The 17,098-nt window shown below is 42.9% G+C and overlaps 1 protein-coding gene across 1 annotated transcript in view; it reads left to right on the top strand.

Moving 5' to 3' along the window:
• Nucleotides 1–3,155: 3,155 nt before the first annotated feature.
• DTX4 (deltex E3 ubiquitin ligase 4) overlaps nt 3,156–17,098 on the top strand; it is a 41,041-nt gene continuing 27,098 nt past the window's right edge. Inside the window, exon 1 of the mRNA XM_075258529.1 lies at nt 3,156–4,217. Coding sequence (XP_075114630.1) covers nt 4,007–4,217 — 211 coding nt within the window. The 5' untranslated portion in view covers nt 3,156–4,006. The remainder of the gene's footprint in view (nt 4,218–17,098) is intronic.

Here is a 17,098-nt window from a genome sequence, read left to right as displayed (position 1 = left end):
TTGAGCATAGGTGGATTTTGATCAGAATGTTTCTCCATCATTAATGTAATTTCTGTGAGTGGCTTTTATGTTGAGATGGTATAATTTCACCCCAATTATCTTGAATTTTCTTGATGGTCAGTTATTTACAAGTATTCAAGAACATACTTTGTATAAATAATGATTATTACAATAAATGTGTACACAGACACTCAGTCATTAGAAAAACAAAGTACACATAACATAATAGAAAAAATCCATCTGGTTACATCTAAGACCACAGGCCTCAGTCAGGTTGTTAAAAGTTCAGGTTCAAATAAGGCTTGTGTGAAAGGGTTGCCCCTAAAAAGAATATGGCAGCATGGCTTAAAGGGGTTGTCCCACGTCGCATACTCACCAGTCTTCGTTGTTGAAAAATCTTCTGTCTTCCGGCTTTGTTGCGTCATTGGTGGGCGGGGTCACATATGCAAAGCCAAGTGGCGAGATGCCGCTGGCCCTGCGTGCGCGCTCATAGACCAGTCTAGCCTTCACAAATGCGAATACAGACCCGACATCCGCCTCTCTCTATTACAGCAGATGCCAGGTCTGTATTCGCATTGTGAAGGCTAGACTGGTGTATGAGCGTGCACGCAGGGCCAGCGGCATCTCGCCGCTGGCTGTGCATATGTGAATACAGACCCGGCATCTGCTGTAATAGAGAGGCGGATGACGGGGAGTGTAGACGCCGGCACAGATGCACAGACGCCGGCACAGGTGCCTGCAACATCGCTATGCACTGCCCTGCAAGAAGCCAGCAGCGGCAGAAGCGATGCTGTTATTCCGCTCCTCCGCTCCCCCGGTATAGCAGCATCGCTCCTGCCGCTGCTGGCTTCATGCAGGGCAGAGCATAGCGATGTTGCAGGCACCTGTGCCAGCGTCTAACCCTCCCCGGCATCCACCTCTCTATTACAGCATTGGCAGCCCCTTCCCCCCAAAGGGTAAACTACCCCCCCCCCCCCTCCAGGCTCGCTCCCTGCACTTAGCCCCTCCTCCCTCCCCCCTGAGAGCAGGCAGATACATCACTTGACTTATGAGCAGATAAGTCAAGGGATGTGTCCCCAAAAAATGAATAAAGTAATATAGCGGCCAAACAAAGCAGTTTTGCTGAAGCAATGTATTTAGGAAAAGTCTTACATTCACATTAACAAGCAGTATAGATAGGATCCTTGTGATGGGACAACCCCTTTAAGATTGCTAAGTTGCATCTGAACAAAACATAAGACTTCAAGATGAGACCAAAATAGAGATATTTGGTCACATTTGGTAAAAAACCTAACACAGAATATCAGCACAGTTTAACACCTCATACCAACTGTCAAGCATGGTGTTAGGAATCTCAATATGTGTAATCCTTCTTGTAGCAACCATACTTTTCAGGGCCACACTTCTCACAGCACTTTAGGGTTGCTATACCTACATGTAAAACTTTGGCTGGGTCTGCGGCCAATCAAAACCTTGAGACACTAATGCAATCAAAGTTCTGTCTCATTGTTCAGTCTTGACCTGAGAGTATTTACACTCTACACTGAGCCTGCTCAGATGTCTTCTGCTATATAATTAGGTTTTATTCTCAGTACTTACCTTGTTATCTTCTATTAGAGATGAGCGAAACAGCTGTTTTGAATAGCACGCTCCCATAGAAATGAATGGAAGCGGCCGGCATGCTGACTTTGGCAGCGGCCGGCCGCTTAACCCCCCGCATGCCGCCTATGTCCATTCATTTCTATGGGAGCGCGCCATTCGAAACGGCTGTTTTGAATAGTGTTCACTCATCTCTATCTTCTATATCCCTGGTTACAGAATGGCTGAAAAAGAAAAGAATCAAGGTGTTGCAATGGCTCAGTCAAAGTCCAAACCTCAACCCAATTGAAATGCTGTGCGGGACCTTAAAGGGATTCTGTCACCAGAACCCAGCATATCAACAAACCCCAAGGATAGTTAGGTTAGGATCACCTGAATCAAACAGTGTTTTCCTCTGGTGAATTTGTTTTTCCTTTGCAGAGATATTGCATTTTTGTCAATATGCCAGTGAGCTCTCTCTATATAAGCATTGCCATAGCTCCAGAGAGGTAAGTGGCAATGCCTTCATTGCATCAACTACTTTATTTGCAGTGACAGTACACTGACATCTCGGCAATGAAGACACCGATTCACAAGGAGAAAACACTGTTTCTTTCAGGGGGCTCTAACCTATCTATCTGCGATGGGACTCCCTTTAGAAGGAGCTATGGGGTAGATTAATCACTGATGTCTAATAGATAACTGCTCATTTTGGCTCTCTGTAGGGGGCCCAATTGCCCACAAACCTCAAAAATAAAGTAGTAAAGAAGAGTGGGCCGGAATTTCTCCAGAACAATGTGAGAAATTGAGCACTCAGAAAACAAATACTTCAAGTTATTGCTTCTAAAGGTGGATTTACAAGCTATTTATTAGGTGGGTTTAGTGTTTCACACATGGCTTTTCAATTTTGGCTTCATTTTTGTTAAATAAATACTAAAATGGTGGAATCTTTTGTGTGGTGTTGTTCACCTGAGGTTGAAAAATCCAGATTTTTTTTTAAATATGTCCTTATACTTAAAGCTATAGAATTCAAAGGAGTGTGTTTTTCATGACTATATAACTGTTGCCACCTGCCTTCTTCTTGGAAGTTGTTACATTTTTGCTTTTACAATATGTATTTTTCAGTTCTGCAATATTTTATACAAGAACACCAGTCCATAACGAAATTGTGATAAATATTCTGATGTTACTCCCTGGGACCAAGTTACGGTCTGATACCTGCAGACATTATGAAACATGCCTTGTTTGTAACAATTCCCTGTCCCTATTTATTAAACTTGCATCATGATCAATTGTATTTCCAGAAGAAAGACATCCTAGTGGATCTGCACTTCTTTCCCAAGGTTTTTGTAATGAGGGATGTATTTGTCAGGGCAGACTGAGAATAATCACAATAACGAATGAGGGTGGCAGGAGACATAAGGGGGGCTACTGGGCCTATTGTAGTACTAGCCTGGGATCCCAGCTCGGAATAGCAGGTCAGACAGCCCACTAGCTCATTAAGGATTTGCAGCTCTCTTTTCAATGCTTATAAAAACTGAATGGAGAGGGGGAGGGAGAGAACATAAAGAAAGGAGAGAGCATGGGGAACAGGAGACAAAGTACAAGAGAAGCAGAAGAAAGGCTTGGGAGTGTGTGAAAGGCTGCGTGTGTATGGGTGTGTTATACAGTGTGCATGTAGGAAGCAGTGAGCATGCAACAAGCAAACTTAGAACTTAAGAAGAAATAAGGAAAACTGGAGGCTTGGTTCTGGAGACAGATAAGGAGTGAATGGGGCAATGACTGGCAGGGTTGATTGATCATTAATTGCACACAAAGGAACCCATAGGCTTGAAAGATTTGTCCCCAGGGGAGGAGGAGGGGTACTGAGAAAAGTGTTTTGCAAGAAGACTGAACAAGCACCCCCCCTACTTTCCCCTCATTCCCCCTCCTCTCTTTCCTTGGAGATTCCGCCCAACACCCAGCTGCAAGGGACACACAGCTCAAGGGACTATTACTAGAATTTGGCCCAAGACTACGAGAAGGAGGGTGCTACAGAGAGGGAGGGTGAACTGAAGGTGAGCGAAAGTTTTGTTGATGCAGAAGGAAACAGGCTTGATGAGAGAAGTCTCAAGAGTATTAAAAGGACAGAAAGAAAGAAGGATAAGAAAGTGACGTTTCAAAGAAGGATATTTGAGAGTATGCAGAAGAATGACTATATGGTAGGATATGCAAGATCACCCAAGAAGACTGTAGACCACTGACAGGTGTCTCAAAGACCAAAGATCAACATTTCTTGCTATGGGAAACTGGTATCTCTCACTTGGGCTTTCAATGACCAGAATATGACACAGAAGAAGGAACTGTAAATTGCAACAAAGGATCCTCAACCGGGAAATTTCTATTGTACAAGACCCTATTCTCTCAAAAACGTACCACTACAACAGGGATGATGCTGGACAGAGGAGCAGTGCTGGTCTGGGAATGGCAGGATGAAGCTTCTTTGTGGAAGCCCTATAGTCCGCAGGTGGCTCATTATATTGAGCAGGTGATTAGGGAGAACCCCAAGGCCTCTTCTGTGAGTCTAGGAGAAGCAGATGCTAGCCTGACCCCCTACATCCTGGATCTTATCTCAATGAACCAGTTCCGCCTAGATACTGGTGAGTGGCGATCAGCAATTTTATTGTGGTTATGTTTTAGTGGGACTTTAACTTTATGGGGTGGGGTGGGAGTCTTCAGCAGGTGTTGATCTGACAGGTGCATTATGCAAGGTGTTGTTGCATAGAACAGTTACAATCATGGTTTTAAGTAGTGATCTGATTTATGAATAAATCCCAATTATTTGAGTCTCGAAATATGCAGAGGATTGTGGAGGTCTCAAATGATATTTGAAGAACATAAATGAAAACTTGTTTTTGTTTTATTCATCTGAAAGCAGGTGGTCACAGGTATTTTTGCCAATGGTAAATATAGACGGGTATATATGGCATAAAATTACCCTTAAGAAGCTGCCAGTATTATGTATATGACTAGTATACTGTTATGTGTGAGTGGTTTTGTTTTATTGATTTAGTCATGTACTGTATAACAAAAAACTATAGACTAATTCATAATTATATACTTCTACAACGACTTCATGTTCTCAGTTGTTAACATTGTATACTGTTGCAAAGTTTCGTATTAGTAATTTTAAGGGGCTTTCATTTAGTTATTCCTTGACACACAAGGCTATGCGGGCAAATCTGCAAGAATGATCAGAGATTAAGAGAAACCGCTTCTGGACACCTTTTCTCCCTATGCACATTAGGTAGACAGGCAAATTTTGCTACTTTTGCAGGGTCGGCCCATCTAACTAATGTTTACAGATTTCTCCTGAATCTCCCCAATGGTAGATTTCAATATTCTTAGTTCTTTGTTTCTGCAGGAGACAAGCAGCTGCCAGAAGTGTCTGGCCACAGTTTAATCACCCCCCCCCCCACTGACAACACATTCACTCTTGACAAAACTGAGCATGTATGCATGGGGGTATCAGGAGGAATAGCTGTTAGCCAAACAAACATTTGATCAACAGCAATTGAAGAAACTACGTATTTTACCACGGACCCCCAAAATTCCATCTGCTATATGCATTATCGCTACTCTTCAACATTACTTTTTATAGTACATTATTCAAGTGCACATTTTGTGGTTATTTCTCTGCTATGTTATCATTATGTGCATTATTCCTGTACTGTGAGATCACTGTTTGTATAAATTCTCTCCTGTAGATGAACCCTCTACTAAGACACTGTGTGTACTATCCCAGTCCTGCGACATCACTACTGTATTATTCCTGTAGCATGTGGGGCACAGTTCCAAATTTTGTTATGGTGCCCCATAGTTACTTCTTACACCCCTCTGCAGGGGAGCCGTATTGTACCCTTCTTTTGTGTGACTGGTGAATGTCAGCACTCAATGCTATTCACTTAAATGGCTTAGTGACGAAAAAACATAATATATAAGCAAACAAATACCAGACAAAGATGGGTGTAAAAACAAATCAAGTATATGAAAATACTGCAGAGCTATAGGTGCCTGGGTTGTTTAGTGACAGGTATTGTAAATCTAAATGACACGTCATCGAGAAGACATTAGTGTTTACTGTTAATTGTGAAACAGCAACAATCCAGTGTCTTAAGTAAACACAAATTTTCCCTGACATGTGGGACATTTCTCAGCTCTAAGATATTTGCTTTATGCCTCCTCTAAGAATCACACGCAGCAGATGGGCCAGCTATTAGGAAATGCTGGAGAACTTGCTGCACTTCCTGCTATATTCACATTGTCTACTAATGAATTTTGTACTGTTCTCAATTAGATACGCTGACATGAATCACAAGCCATGATAGTGGAGAAATTGTTCTGGATAACTTATTTTTGGAGGGATGGAAAATTAAGCAATCTTGCTGGAAACAATGTGACAGTGTGCTGCTGATGTTTGCAGAGGGGCATTTAAGGGGAAACTAAAAAGACCATTATTAGCTAATTCACGCTATTAATAATGCATTTTATTTCATGCATTAGTATTATATTCTCCTTGGCCAGATAGAATGACCCAAGTGGCATGCATGGACATGATTTGCACAGTGGCTCACCTAAACTCTTGTGGAACCTGGTGTAAACTTTTACCGAGGTCACCTCCCTACAGCATATTCTTAAAGGGATCCTATCATTTAAACACAATTTTTTGTGACTTACACATAGGAATAGCCTTAAGAAAGGCTATTCTTCTCCTACCTTTAGATGTCTTCTCTGTGCCGCCGTTTGGTAGAAATCCCAGTTTTCGTCGGTATGCAAATGAGTTCTCTTTCCTGAAGAAGATGGAGGTGGCGCTGGAGAGTTCTCTCGCAGCATTGGTGACGCCCCCAGTGCTGTTTGAGCGCTAGGGCCCGCCCCCAGTGCTGCGAGAGAAATCATTTGTATACTGATGAAAACCAAGATATCTACCAAATGGCGGCGCGGAGAAGACATCTAAAGGTAGGAGAAGAATAGCCTTTCTTAAGGCTATTACTACATGTTAGTCACAAAAAAAAAACGTTTTAATGATAGGATCCCTTTAATAGCGACTGTTAAGAGTGCTGCAGCAATATCTCAGATATGTGAAAGGGATAGAGCTATAGTACCCACAAATGGCAGCTGCATGTTCTGGTAAACATCTGATCTGTGGGAGTCTAATAGATCTAAGAGATCATTGGGGGTCCAACACCCAGGGCTCCTTCTAATCAACTGTTTGAACGGATCGTGGTCCATTTGCGAGAGCCAAGGCCCCTTCACTATTTTCATCATATAGGATCTGTTTTATAACGACCATACAATTTAATTACAACCTGTAATAATATCACATATCTGTTATAATACAGATGGGGTGTGATATAAATAGTGAAGGGGGCCCATTTTCCCCAGAGCCCCCCCATATAATGCTCCACAATGGCTCCCACAGTATAATGCTCCATAGTGGCCTGCACACTCCACAGTGGCCACCACACAGTACAATATGCTCCACAGTGCCCCCCCCCCCCAGTATAAAATGCTCCCAAGAGTACCCATTGAGCCTTTTCAAGCGAACCCCGTGAAATTCAATGGATATTCATTAGGTTTGGCACTCCAGTTAGTTTTGGTGCCATTATTATACACTGGTTTTGGTTGCTTCAGACTCCAGAGTATAATAATCGGAGGCCCAGGGTAGGTATTGAAAAATAACAAATACTTATACTCACCTTACCTCATCTCTCCTGGGCACCCTCACTCCATCCGGTTCTCTACACCATCCTCCTCTTCTGCCTGTGACTGTGGTTACCTGCCATTATGCTGGCACGTCCAATGTCAGTCACAAGCTGGAAGAACCCCGAAGAGGATACTGGGAACAGTTGGAGTCCCAGGAGAGGTGAGTGTAAGTATTTCTTATTTTTAATCACCTCCACTGGGCAGACTACTATTGGAAAGTGGCATGCCAGGCCTTTTCATTAACAATATGTATGTTAATATGCGGTTGGGGAACCAGGCATTCCCTTATCACTATTATGGTGCTACGGTCACCCCCTTGGTCACAGTTGCGCCCCCTGTGACTGTGATTGTTATGCTCCTGGATTTGCGCTTGTCTTTCACAGAAGAGCATGTATTTGCACATTAAGATTTTCCAACATTGATGCCTTGACCCTACACCAAGATTTTTACCACTAAGTATAAAATAATCACTTTAAAATTACTGTCCATTGAATTGGGAAGCTTAAAAATCTCTTCAAAATATCTCCAGTCACTCCGGAATTTATTATTCATTCATTATGTACATGCTCTCCCAATATGTATAACTATATGTAGTTAGGATTATCTGGTTTAGTTATTCCTTTCAATGTGATATTCAGGGTCTTCTTCTTGCTATTGGGTCATGTGATTTTAGCAGTGGCTTAACTACCACCATAGCAGCGGAGGCAGCTGCCACAGGGCCCGGGACATTAGGGGCCCGGTGACAGATGCTACCACTGCTATCATTATACTCGGGGGGTTTTCGGACTCCCGAGTATAATGACTGGTGGACCGGGAGAGGTAAGAAACATAAAAAACATGTTACTTACCTTTCCACGATCCTGCCAGGCCTCCTTCCTGACGTCCTTTCTGACGTCTCTGACGTCACATGAACCCGGCCTGCGTCTCAGGTCATGTGACGTCCAACGTCATTGAACAAGGACAGCAGTGGAGGCCGACAGCGTAGGAGTCGGGGGACAGGTAAGAAACAGTAGTTTTTTATGTTTTTATTCCCCCAGATCTCCGATTATTATACTCTGGGGTCACTATGGGGGATAATACTTAATGCAGGGGCCACTATGGGGGATAATACTTAATGCAGGGGCCACTATGGGGGATAATACTTAATGCAAGGGCCACTATGAGGGATAATACTGTGTGCAAGGGGCCAATTCTTTCTTTTTTAGCTGCTATGATTCTTAGGATTTCTCTATCTGCCATGAGCTTGTATGTGTTTTTCTCTCTTGTTATATACTACTGTACCATCTATGAAACTGTATCACTGAAATTTCCCCATTGTGGGACTATTAAAAGATTATCTTATCTTAATACTGTGTTAAGGGGCCACTATGGGGCATAATAGAACGCGCAGAAATGCGTAGGAGGGGGTCGGTCGAGGTCGTCGGTCGGGGGGGGGGGGGGGGAGGCCCATGTCAAATGTGCACCACGGGGCCCCGCCATTCCTAGTTACGCCACTGGATCTTAGGGAGACCCCCTGACAATAACATGGCTTTCTTTTCTCTCAGACCTTTCTGTATGATTCAAACAGCATGGATTGTACCACACAGGCTGTCCACAGGGGGACATAATCTCCTATCAATAGCTACTGCTTATGTAAGATAGCTTGTGTCACAATCCTATAATAGAGATCACAGGGCAGTCTACCTGACTATATACTTTTGGTCTCTTTGAGTATTTGGGAAAGTATGTAAAGAAAAAGATAATTCCACCGTCCCCCAGCAGCAGTGATAGTATAGTCCTGTAGCAGCCCATGTGACACTGTGCTGAGGCATCATGGGATTGATAGCACAGCAAAGAGAAATATAAGGCTTAGTTCACACAGGGATGGAATAGCGTATTTTGGTCCTGATTTTGACGTGGGAAGTTACGTCAAATTCGGGACCAAAAAACGCCTGCTGGCGACTGTCAGAGCTTTCCGCTCCGGAGTATGCCCAAAATGAATGGGCCTAGTTCGGAAGGTGCTGCTGCGAAGTGGGCACCGTGGAATCCGCCTGAAGAAAGGGCAGCTCGCTAGTGGTTTCCATAGACCACCATTGTGAGGGGGCGGATTATGACATGGATTCCGCGCCAAAATCCATCCCCTCTGTCCCCTTGTGAACGAGCCCTTAAAGTCAAAATGGAGTCTGAGCAGGAGTAAGGGAAAGCTGGATTGTAGGGATATGAGGGCAGTATACATGTATACGAGGCCTGAAGAGTGACAGACAGCCAGTTGAGGGGTGCATGGAAAAAAGTTCTTTGCCTGAAGTTCTGTAAAGGGGTTCTGTAGGTTCCTATACTTAGGATTTTTTTTTTTTTTTCATGTAGATTGTGAGCCCCACAATGGGCTCACAATTTACGTTTTTTTTCCCTATCAGTATGTTTTTAGAGTATGGGATGGAAGTCCACGCAAACACGGGGAGAACATACAATAATTTGTTATTAATACTTGATCATGGGAGGTTTGACTCCCAGGAACCCCACAGATCAGCTGTTTAGCTTGGCAGTTGCTCTTGCATGAGCGCTACTCCTGTTTCACAGGCCAATGACGTCATGTTAATTCATCACAACCTATTTGTAGCTCAGCCCCATTCAAATAAATGGTGCTGAGATACAATACCAAGCATAGCCCTAAACAACTGATCAGTGGGAGTCCTAGGTGGCAAAACTCCACCAATCAGATATTGAGGACCTATACTAAGGATAGGTTATCAGTGTGTAAGTCTTGGAAAACCGCTAACGTAGTCAGTTATGGAAGTAGAAGTGTCGACTTCTATGATAAAAAGGTGTCTGAAAGCATTGCATCATAGCTAGAAGCAAAGTCGAACACGCAGGACTTTGTGTGCCTGCGGAGAGGCTGCATACGGACACCATTCAAATGATTGGGTTTTAAAGTTGACCTTTGGCAAGGCACCCACTGTCCAGTTTCCTAGGGGTTTAGGACGGAAACCCCTGGGCGGACAGCAGTAGTGGTGTGATCGCACCCTAAGGATAGAAAAATGAGTCTGATCCATGTAGTTTGCATATTGCAATTTACAGAGCCATATATGCCTATATATGAATCTATGATCTATCCCTCTTCCTTTTTTATTTCTGTAAAATGACCATCAGATTCGCTTAGAGGGACATTTGCTCATTTATCATTTACCTTTTACAAAAGCCAGTGATTGGGAATGGGAATGCTAGTTAAGCCAATTGTTGGCCCATATAAGCCATTGCTAGACACACTCTAGTGGTGATTTAGTTCCTTTATGTTTTCTGAAAACAAGGACAGAGAACAAAAGTTCAATGATGTCTGAAGGACCCAGTAGGACAACACACATGAGATAGTTGGCCACTCCTTCTGAAATTGGTAGGTCTGGTTGACTTTGCCCTAATTTGTATGGGCACCTTAACGCTTGGCTGAGTGTCTGCATATATTAAAGGGGAGAAGGGAAGCTCCACCAATTGAAACCCATTGTATCTTTTAATGATCTCCACTCCACTGATTGTGCAACAGCTGAAATTTTTTTATCTAGCCCTACTAGTTTTTGAACAATCATTTCTACTAGTTTCAGAACAATTATGCTCTTTTCTGTCCGGTGGGCGGTCCGGTGCTGGAGCAGACAGTCTGAGACTTCCCACCTGTCAGCAAAGAGAATAATTGTGATTAAACTAACAGAAATCATTGCTCAAGAACAGGTGGTGAAGGAGGGGGGGGGGGGGGGTAGAGAAAATTCCAACTGCACCGGAGTGGTGGAGGCAAAGAATTGGTGTTGGTGGAGGTATTGAAAGGTCTCATGTCCTTGGGCACCTGCGGTTTTATATACCACTAGAAAGTCAACAGTGCACTGAATTCAGAGTTAAGAGATATTGGTGCCCTCCTGACACTACCACCCAGTAATGACTCTGAGCGGGGAGAAAAGCCCCCACAGTACTAGTCTATGGGCGAGTACTGTCAGGAGGAGGGGGTGTTCCTCACCACCCACGCACTGGGGCACATAATGGGAAAGCCGACAGTGTGCTTAATTCAGCGCACTACATATTTACCTAGTTCCATAGTAGATGAGGTTGGATGAATACTCCATCAATTCCAACCTATAACCCTACAATCCCCTACACTGCCAGCTTTCTAGTGGTATATAAAACCACAGGTGCCTGAGGACATGAAAAGTCATCTTTAAGTCTTTGGTAATGGGTTCTTGAAGGCATTATGTATATTAAAATGGCAAAAAATATGTGGATCCATGTAGTGGTGATCTGTCTAGAATAACATATAATGATAGAGCTTATTTTATGGCAAAAATTTATTTCTGAAACTTGAAATAATTCACTAGAATATGATCAATGTTGACCCTTATTCTTGGTTGTGAGCGTATGACCATTTTTCTAAATAATATTTCTCGATACGATTTGTCTGCAATAGCTTGAACTGTTGTAGATTTTGGTAACTTGCTCACTCTCTCCTTTAAGAATCATCTGTTTAAAGCATTAGGAAGATTAATTTCCTTCCCTATAGAGAATCTCAGATTTCACCCCAGATAGAGAAACTTTCACACAACATGACACCCAGTCTGGTTTTAGAACCCAGAGACGCGTTTGAGTGGAGAAATGCTCTGCAGGTCCCTGTCTATTGGGTGCAATGTTCAGATGCATATAGTATTTGTGGATATAGTGTTGTTCATTGTTAATGGTGGGAGTGTAGGGGGAAATGAGAGGATGAACAGCTAGAGATCTCAGCAGGATGTCCTTGTGTTTCTGACATTATCTGTCTCTCTCTATGTATGGGGTCAGGTCGGGGGTCTCAGACAGAACAGCTGTGCCTTTGTTAAGCACTAGTCCTCAAGCTCTAAGCTCCCAGAGCTAGAAGCCAGCTGTGTATTATTGCTCACACTACAGCACAACCCTAAACATAACCCTAAAACTACCTCTGCTATACCACATAACACTGTTAAAGTCGATTAAAGTAACAAGATACTTTTGACTAAATAACACTTGCTCTGTCCTTAAAAACTACAAGTGTCATGTTACCCATTGTAGGGAATTTTCCCTTTTTAATGTTGAGAAGAATAGAAATACAAAAATAACTTACAATTATTATATTTCATAAAAAATAAGGAGGCAACCTGAATTGCATGGCTAACTTTAGTGTCTAGTATAGTGTTCTTGGTGTGCAGATGTAATAACTGGATGCGTTTAATATAACCTAATATTATCTCATGAACATTTTTAAGGCTGAGAATTTTAAAGGTGCCCATACACTTTCAATATCTTACAGACAAATTTTGGTTGAGCCGTCAACTATTCTTCTCCACTTACTGTATTCTGAACTCAGAAACACTTGGCCAAGCTGCACATGCATGTTCTGAATGGGGAGAGGGAATTGAGCTGCTTCAAGACACCTTTGGTGGTGGCTTTTCTTCCTTGAGAACAAAAGATTTAGGCATTGAAATTCAACATGCCGAATTCTTCTTTCCACCAACATTTGTTAAGAAAATGCCGGGAGGCCCCCCATACACATAAAATAGCTTATGTGTATATGGGGCCGTTAATTTTATGCTCAAGGATTGGCCTTCCCTTACCCACCTGCTATGTGGATGAAAGAGCAGAAAGGAGAAGCAATAAACTGTTTGCATTTAACTAGTCCTATTCCCTGTTTTTTTTACCCACACAAGCAATAGCAAAAGTCTCTGGTTGTTGCTCATCCCTTCTAACTTCATAATATGAATATTCATGTTCAACCACAAATATCTACATACAGTAGCTACCAGACTTATAGATGATATTTAATGTCAGAGCTTAAAGAAGTATGTCTGCAAAATCAAATTACTCCCTATCCACTTCATAGGAGATAAGTTCCAGATCAGTGGGTGTCTGACCACTGGGACACAAGCCTCATTGTGAGGAATGGTCTTGTTTGTGCCCCAGTCTGAATAGAGTGGTGATGAGGAGGCAACCACGTCAGCTTCATTCATTGCAATAGGATCACCAGATACAGCAGCATGTTGTACTTTGCTGCCCGACCACTACTCCATTTAGACTGGGATCTAAATCATCCCAGTTCTTGTTAACAGTTGTGGTCCTGTGGATAGGGGATGAGTTGATTTTGTGGGCAACACCCTTTGTTTAACACACTAAATTTAACACACTTCTTTTTCGGTGTGGCCTGCTGGGGGAGCAGTATATCAACCAGGGACAGAAATAGACTTGACAGGCTGATCAGAAGGGCCAGCTCGGTCCTAGGGAGCCCCTTGGACCCAGTACAGGTGGTGGGTGACAGAAGTACACTGTCAGTGGTGAGCTCCATGCTGGAGAACAAATCCCACCCCATGTATGGGACCCTGATGGGACTTGGCAGCACTGTAAGTGACCGTCTGCTTCACCCCAAGTGTGAGAAGGAGCGCTATCGCAGGTCCTTCCTTCCAACCGCGATCAGGCTGTATAATCTACATCAGACCAAGCGAAGATCACTCCGCACAGAGAACTAATGATTATGAAGTCTTCCTTCTTTCTTCTTCTGTTCCTTAGCTGCTATAGACTCAGGGGTGAACCTACCCCTTTCGCCACCCGAGGCGAACTACAGAAAGCCGTGCCCCCCCCCCCCCCCCCCGAGCGAAGGGGGCGTGGCGGAGCGAAGGGGGCAGGGCTTAGCACCGTTCACAGGCAGAGAGCAGGCACGGAGAAGACCTGCTCTCTGCCTGAGCGTGAGGGGAGGCTGCTGGAGCAGCGCTGCTTCAGTGGCCTCCCCAAACCACCGCTTGGTGCTAAGCCAGTCCAGGACAGCTTGTCCTGGACTGGCTTAGATAATCAAAAATGCCGCCCTCCCTGGGGTCCTGACATAGCGCCGCCTGAAGCGCTCGCTTCAGGTCGCCTCATGGGAGGTGCGGCGCTGTATAGACTCCTAGTATATCTTCTCTTCTCAGCTTATGTGTGTCTACTTCCGTAATACGTTACTGTGTGTTATCCTGTATGTGTATTACTACGCTGCTGTAACATACTGAAATTTCCCCACTGTTGGACTATTAAAGGATTATCTTTTCTTATCTTATCTTAAATTTGAGATTTCTAGCATTACTTTCCCAACAGAATTATCATATAACTTGGACTAAAGCTGGCTTTACCAACCCCACCAACTCCAGTTCCTTACACCCTATAATAAGCTTCTGAAGCTGATTCTGGAGAAGTTGGACTTTTTTTTTTAGCCTCCGCCATTCCTGAGCAATAAGTGCTGTTAGGTTATGTTCACATTGAGTTTTTTGCTGGTGGATTTTGACGTGAAATCTGCCTGCTAAAACGTCTCCTATTCATTTCAATAGGAGTCATTAGCTTTTTTTCCAACTAGTGATTTTTTTTTTTCCAGCTAGCAGGAAAAAGAAGCGACATGCCCTATCTTCCCGTGGATTCCGCAACTCGAGACTCACTCCTGATTCATTCATTTAGGCCTAATCAGAAGTGGGATGCTATTGTGGCTAGCTGCAAGGAAAAGTCACACGGCGAAAAAGTTTTCTGCAGTGTGAACGTACCCTTAGTTTGGTGTTTGATTCTAAATTAGACACTCTACTGTCAAGTGAGTGGTGTCAGACATATGCACGTAAGCTCTGATGCTGTCTGCCTCTTATTGGCGCTCTGAAACATGCCCTTGCTCCTGCCTGACATTGCCCATCTGACAGTACAGAACCCAATAATTTAATCAGGCCATAAAATATGATAATATAATCCTTTAATAGTCCCACAGTGGGGAAATTTCAGCATGTAACAGCAGCTTAGTAATACAGATACAGGATAATACACAGTAATATATTACGGAAGTAGACACACATAATCTGAGAAGAAAAGATATACTAGGAGTCCATAGCAGCTAAGGAACAGAAGAAGAAAGAAGGAAGACTTTAGTTTTCTCTATGGGGTAACAGCACTGATTGCTAAGAAATAGTGGGGACTAGAGGGAAAAAAAATTGTTGCTTGTTGTTGGATGACTGAACATATTATCATGGGATATTGATCAGGAGCAAATGCTCACCCGATTATCATCCAGTGTAAGTGGGCCTTCATGCAAGGAATAACTACTCCCAAGTCTACACGAATAGTTGATCAGTGCTCTATGTTGTTCCCGTAACTCCCATGGATTAAAATAGGAGCTATGGAAATAGCATAGCGCAGATGAGATACACTCTTTAAAGTTACGGAAACAGAACATCTAAATGTGCTATTCTGTTTGTATAGCTCTCATTCTTCTATATGGGAGTAAAGCAGCACTGCTTGGCTATTTCTGTAAGTCCTGTCTTAGGGTCGGGATGGTGCACAGTTATTCCCTTCTCTGCAATGATTTGCAGAGATAAGAATAACCCTTTAAGGCTGGTCATATGTATTAGGTAACTGTTGACCCTACAGTTATTCCTTACAAAACCCTTGGCTTGCCTGAGCATACATGTGTTCTAAATAGGGGGAGAGGGGTGAGCTGCTGTACGACACCTCATTCTCCTGAGAAAAAAAAAGGATTGGTCATGTTGAAATTCAAATAGATTAACCTTCTTTGCCCTGACATCTGCTGTAGGGAAGTCATGGGACTGATCAATGTGCATTGAGTAGGTGCGCAGTCCTGCCAAAACTGTCAGGTTCAGCCAGCATTAACTTAGTGTGTATGGTCACCATTAGAAGCAAAAACTAGAATTAGTTAGAGATCTTAATTTTTAGCCTAAAGTATATGCCAGACTTAGGCACAGGATTAGCTTGTCTGTTCAGTATATGTAGTCAAGGTCACAAAGTGGATATATATAGCCTTTTGGGCTAACCTTTTGCTAAAGAATATTGATTTGTAAAGTTTCACAAGCCAACAGTATGGATAAAATCAATAAATTGCAGATTTATATGTTTGATAAATATCATAATAGCTTGACTCTCAAAAAAGTGTGTCAAAGACAGATGATGGCATAAAGAATGCAAAGTCTGAACGACCCGTCAGCAGATACTTCCATTAAGTTAAAAACCTTGAACCTCCTGGTGCTCCTCTGAGCAACAAAACCATTTGCAGTTGTTAGTTACACAAATATCTGTCACCCTAGTGTTCAGCACTATGTGTCAGCCTGTATCCAGATCTCTTGCTCATTAGACATTAATTAGGAGGTGGGGAAGGTTGACCCTCAGGCTCTGGTCTCTGGGGGGATAAAATGGAATCTTGGTGGGGAGGGGTGGACCAGCTGGGCTATGAATAGGAAAAAGACAGATGCCCTGAGAGCTAAAAGATAGTTGAGGAGGGGGTTGGTGGGGGTTCTGAGTGCACAGGAGAGCAAAAGATTTATTCACAGACAATAAGAAACAGAATTAATAATGTCCTGGGAAAAGGGACTTTTCTCACAGTCCTAAAGTGCCCCTAACTGTTGCCCCCTGTCACAGTGACACTCCCCTGGTATGGACCAGACGGGAGTCTCCTTTCAGCTAAACCCCTGTCAGAAGACCATCATATTACCTCATTGGGAAACACTACCTTCACAATTGTTGCATTATACAAAGCATTGTGGCCCAACACCTGTTGCAGTGCAACATTCAGCATTGTGCAATTTACAGTTCCCATCTTGATGCTAATCTTTTGAGAATAGCATTTTTTCATTCTCTTTCTTTCACTTCCTAAAGTAAGATTTTAAATTTAGAAAATGCTTAGTGAATGCAAGAATTGCTTCCACAATTTTTTTCCCCAAAATTTTTTTTGCATAACAGTTAGAATATAGCTCTTATATTTATATATTTTTAACAACATATTCTCTGTGAAATTAGATGATTACTTTAA

Source organism: Leptodactylus fuscus, chromosome 10, assembly GCF_031893055.1.
Source record: "Leptodactylus fuscus isolate aLepFus1 chromosome 10, aLepFus1.hap2, whole genome shotgun sequence".
In the NCBI taxonomy this organism is placed as follows: Eukaryota; Metazoa; Chordata; class Amphibia; order Anura; family Leptodactylidae; genus Leptodactylus; species Leptodactylus fuscus.
Note: the sequence above shows the minus strand (reverse complement) of the source record. Positions and strands in the feature narration are given on the sequence as shown.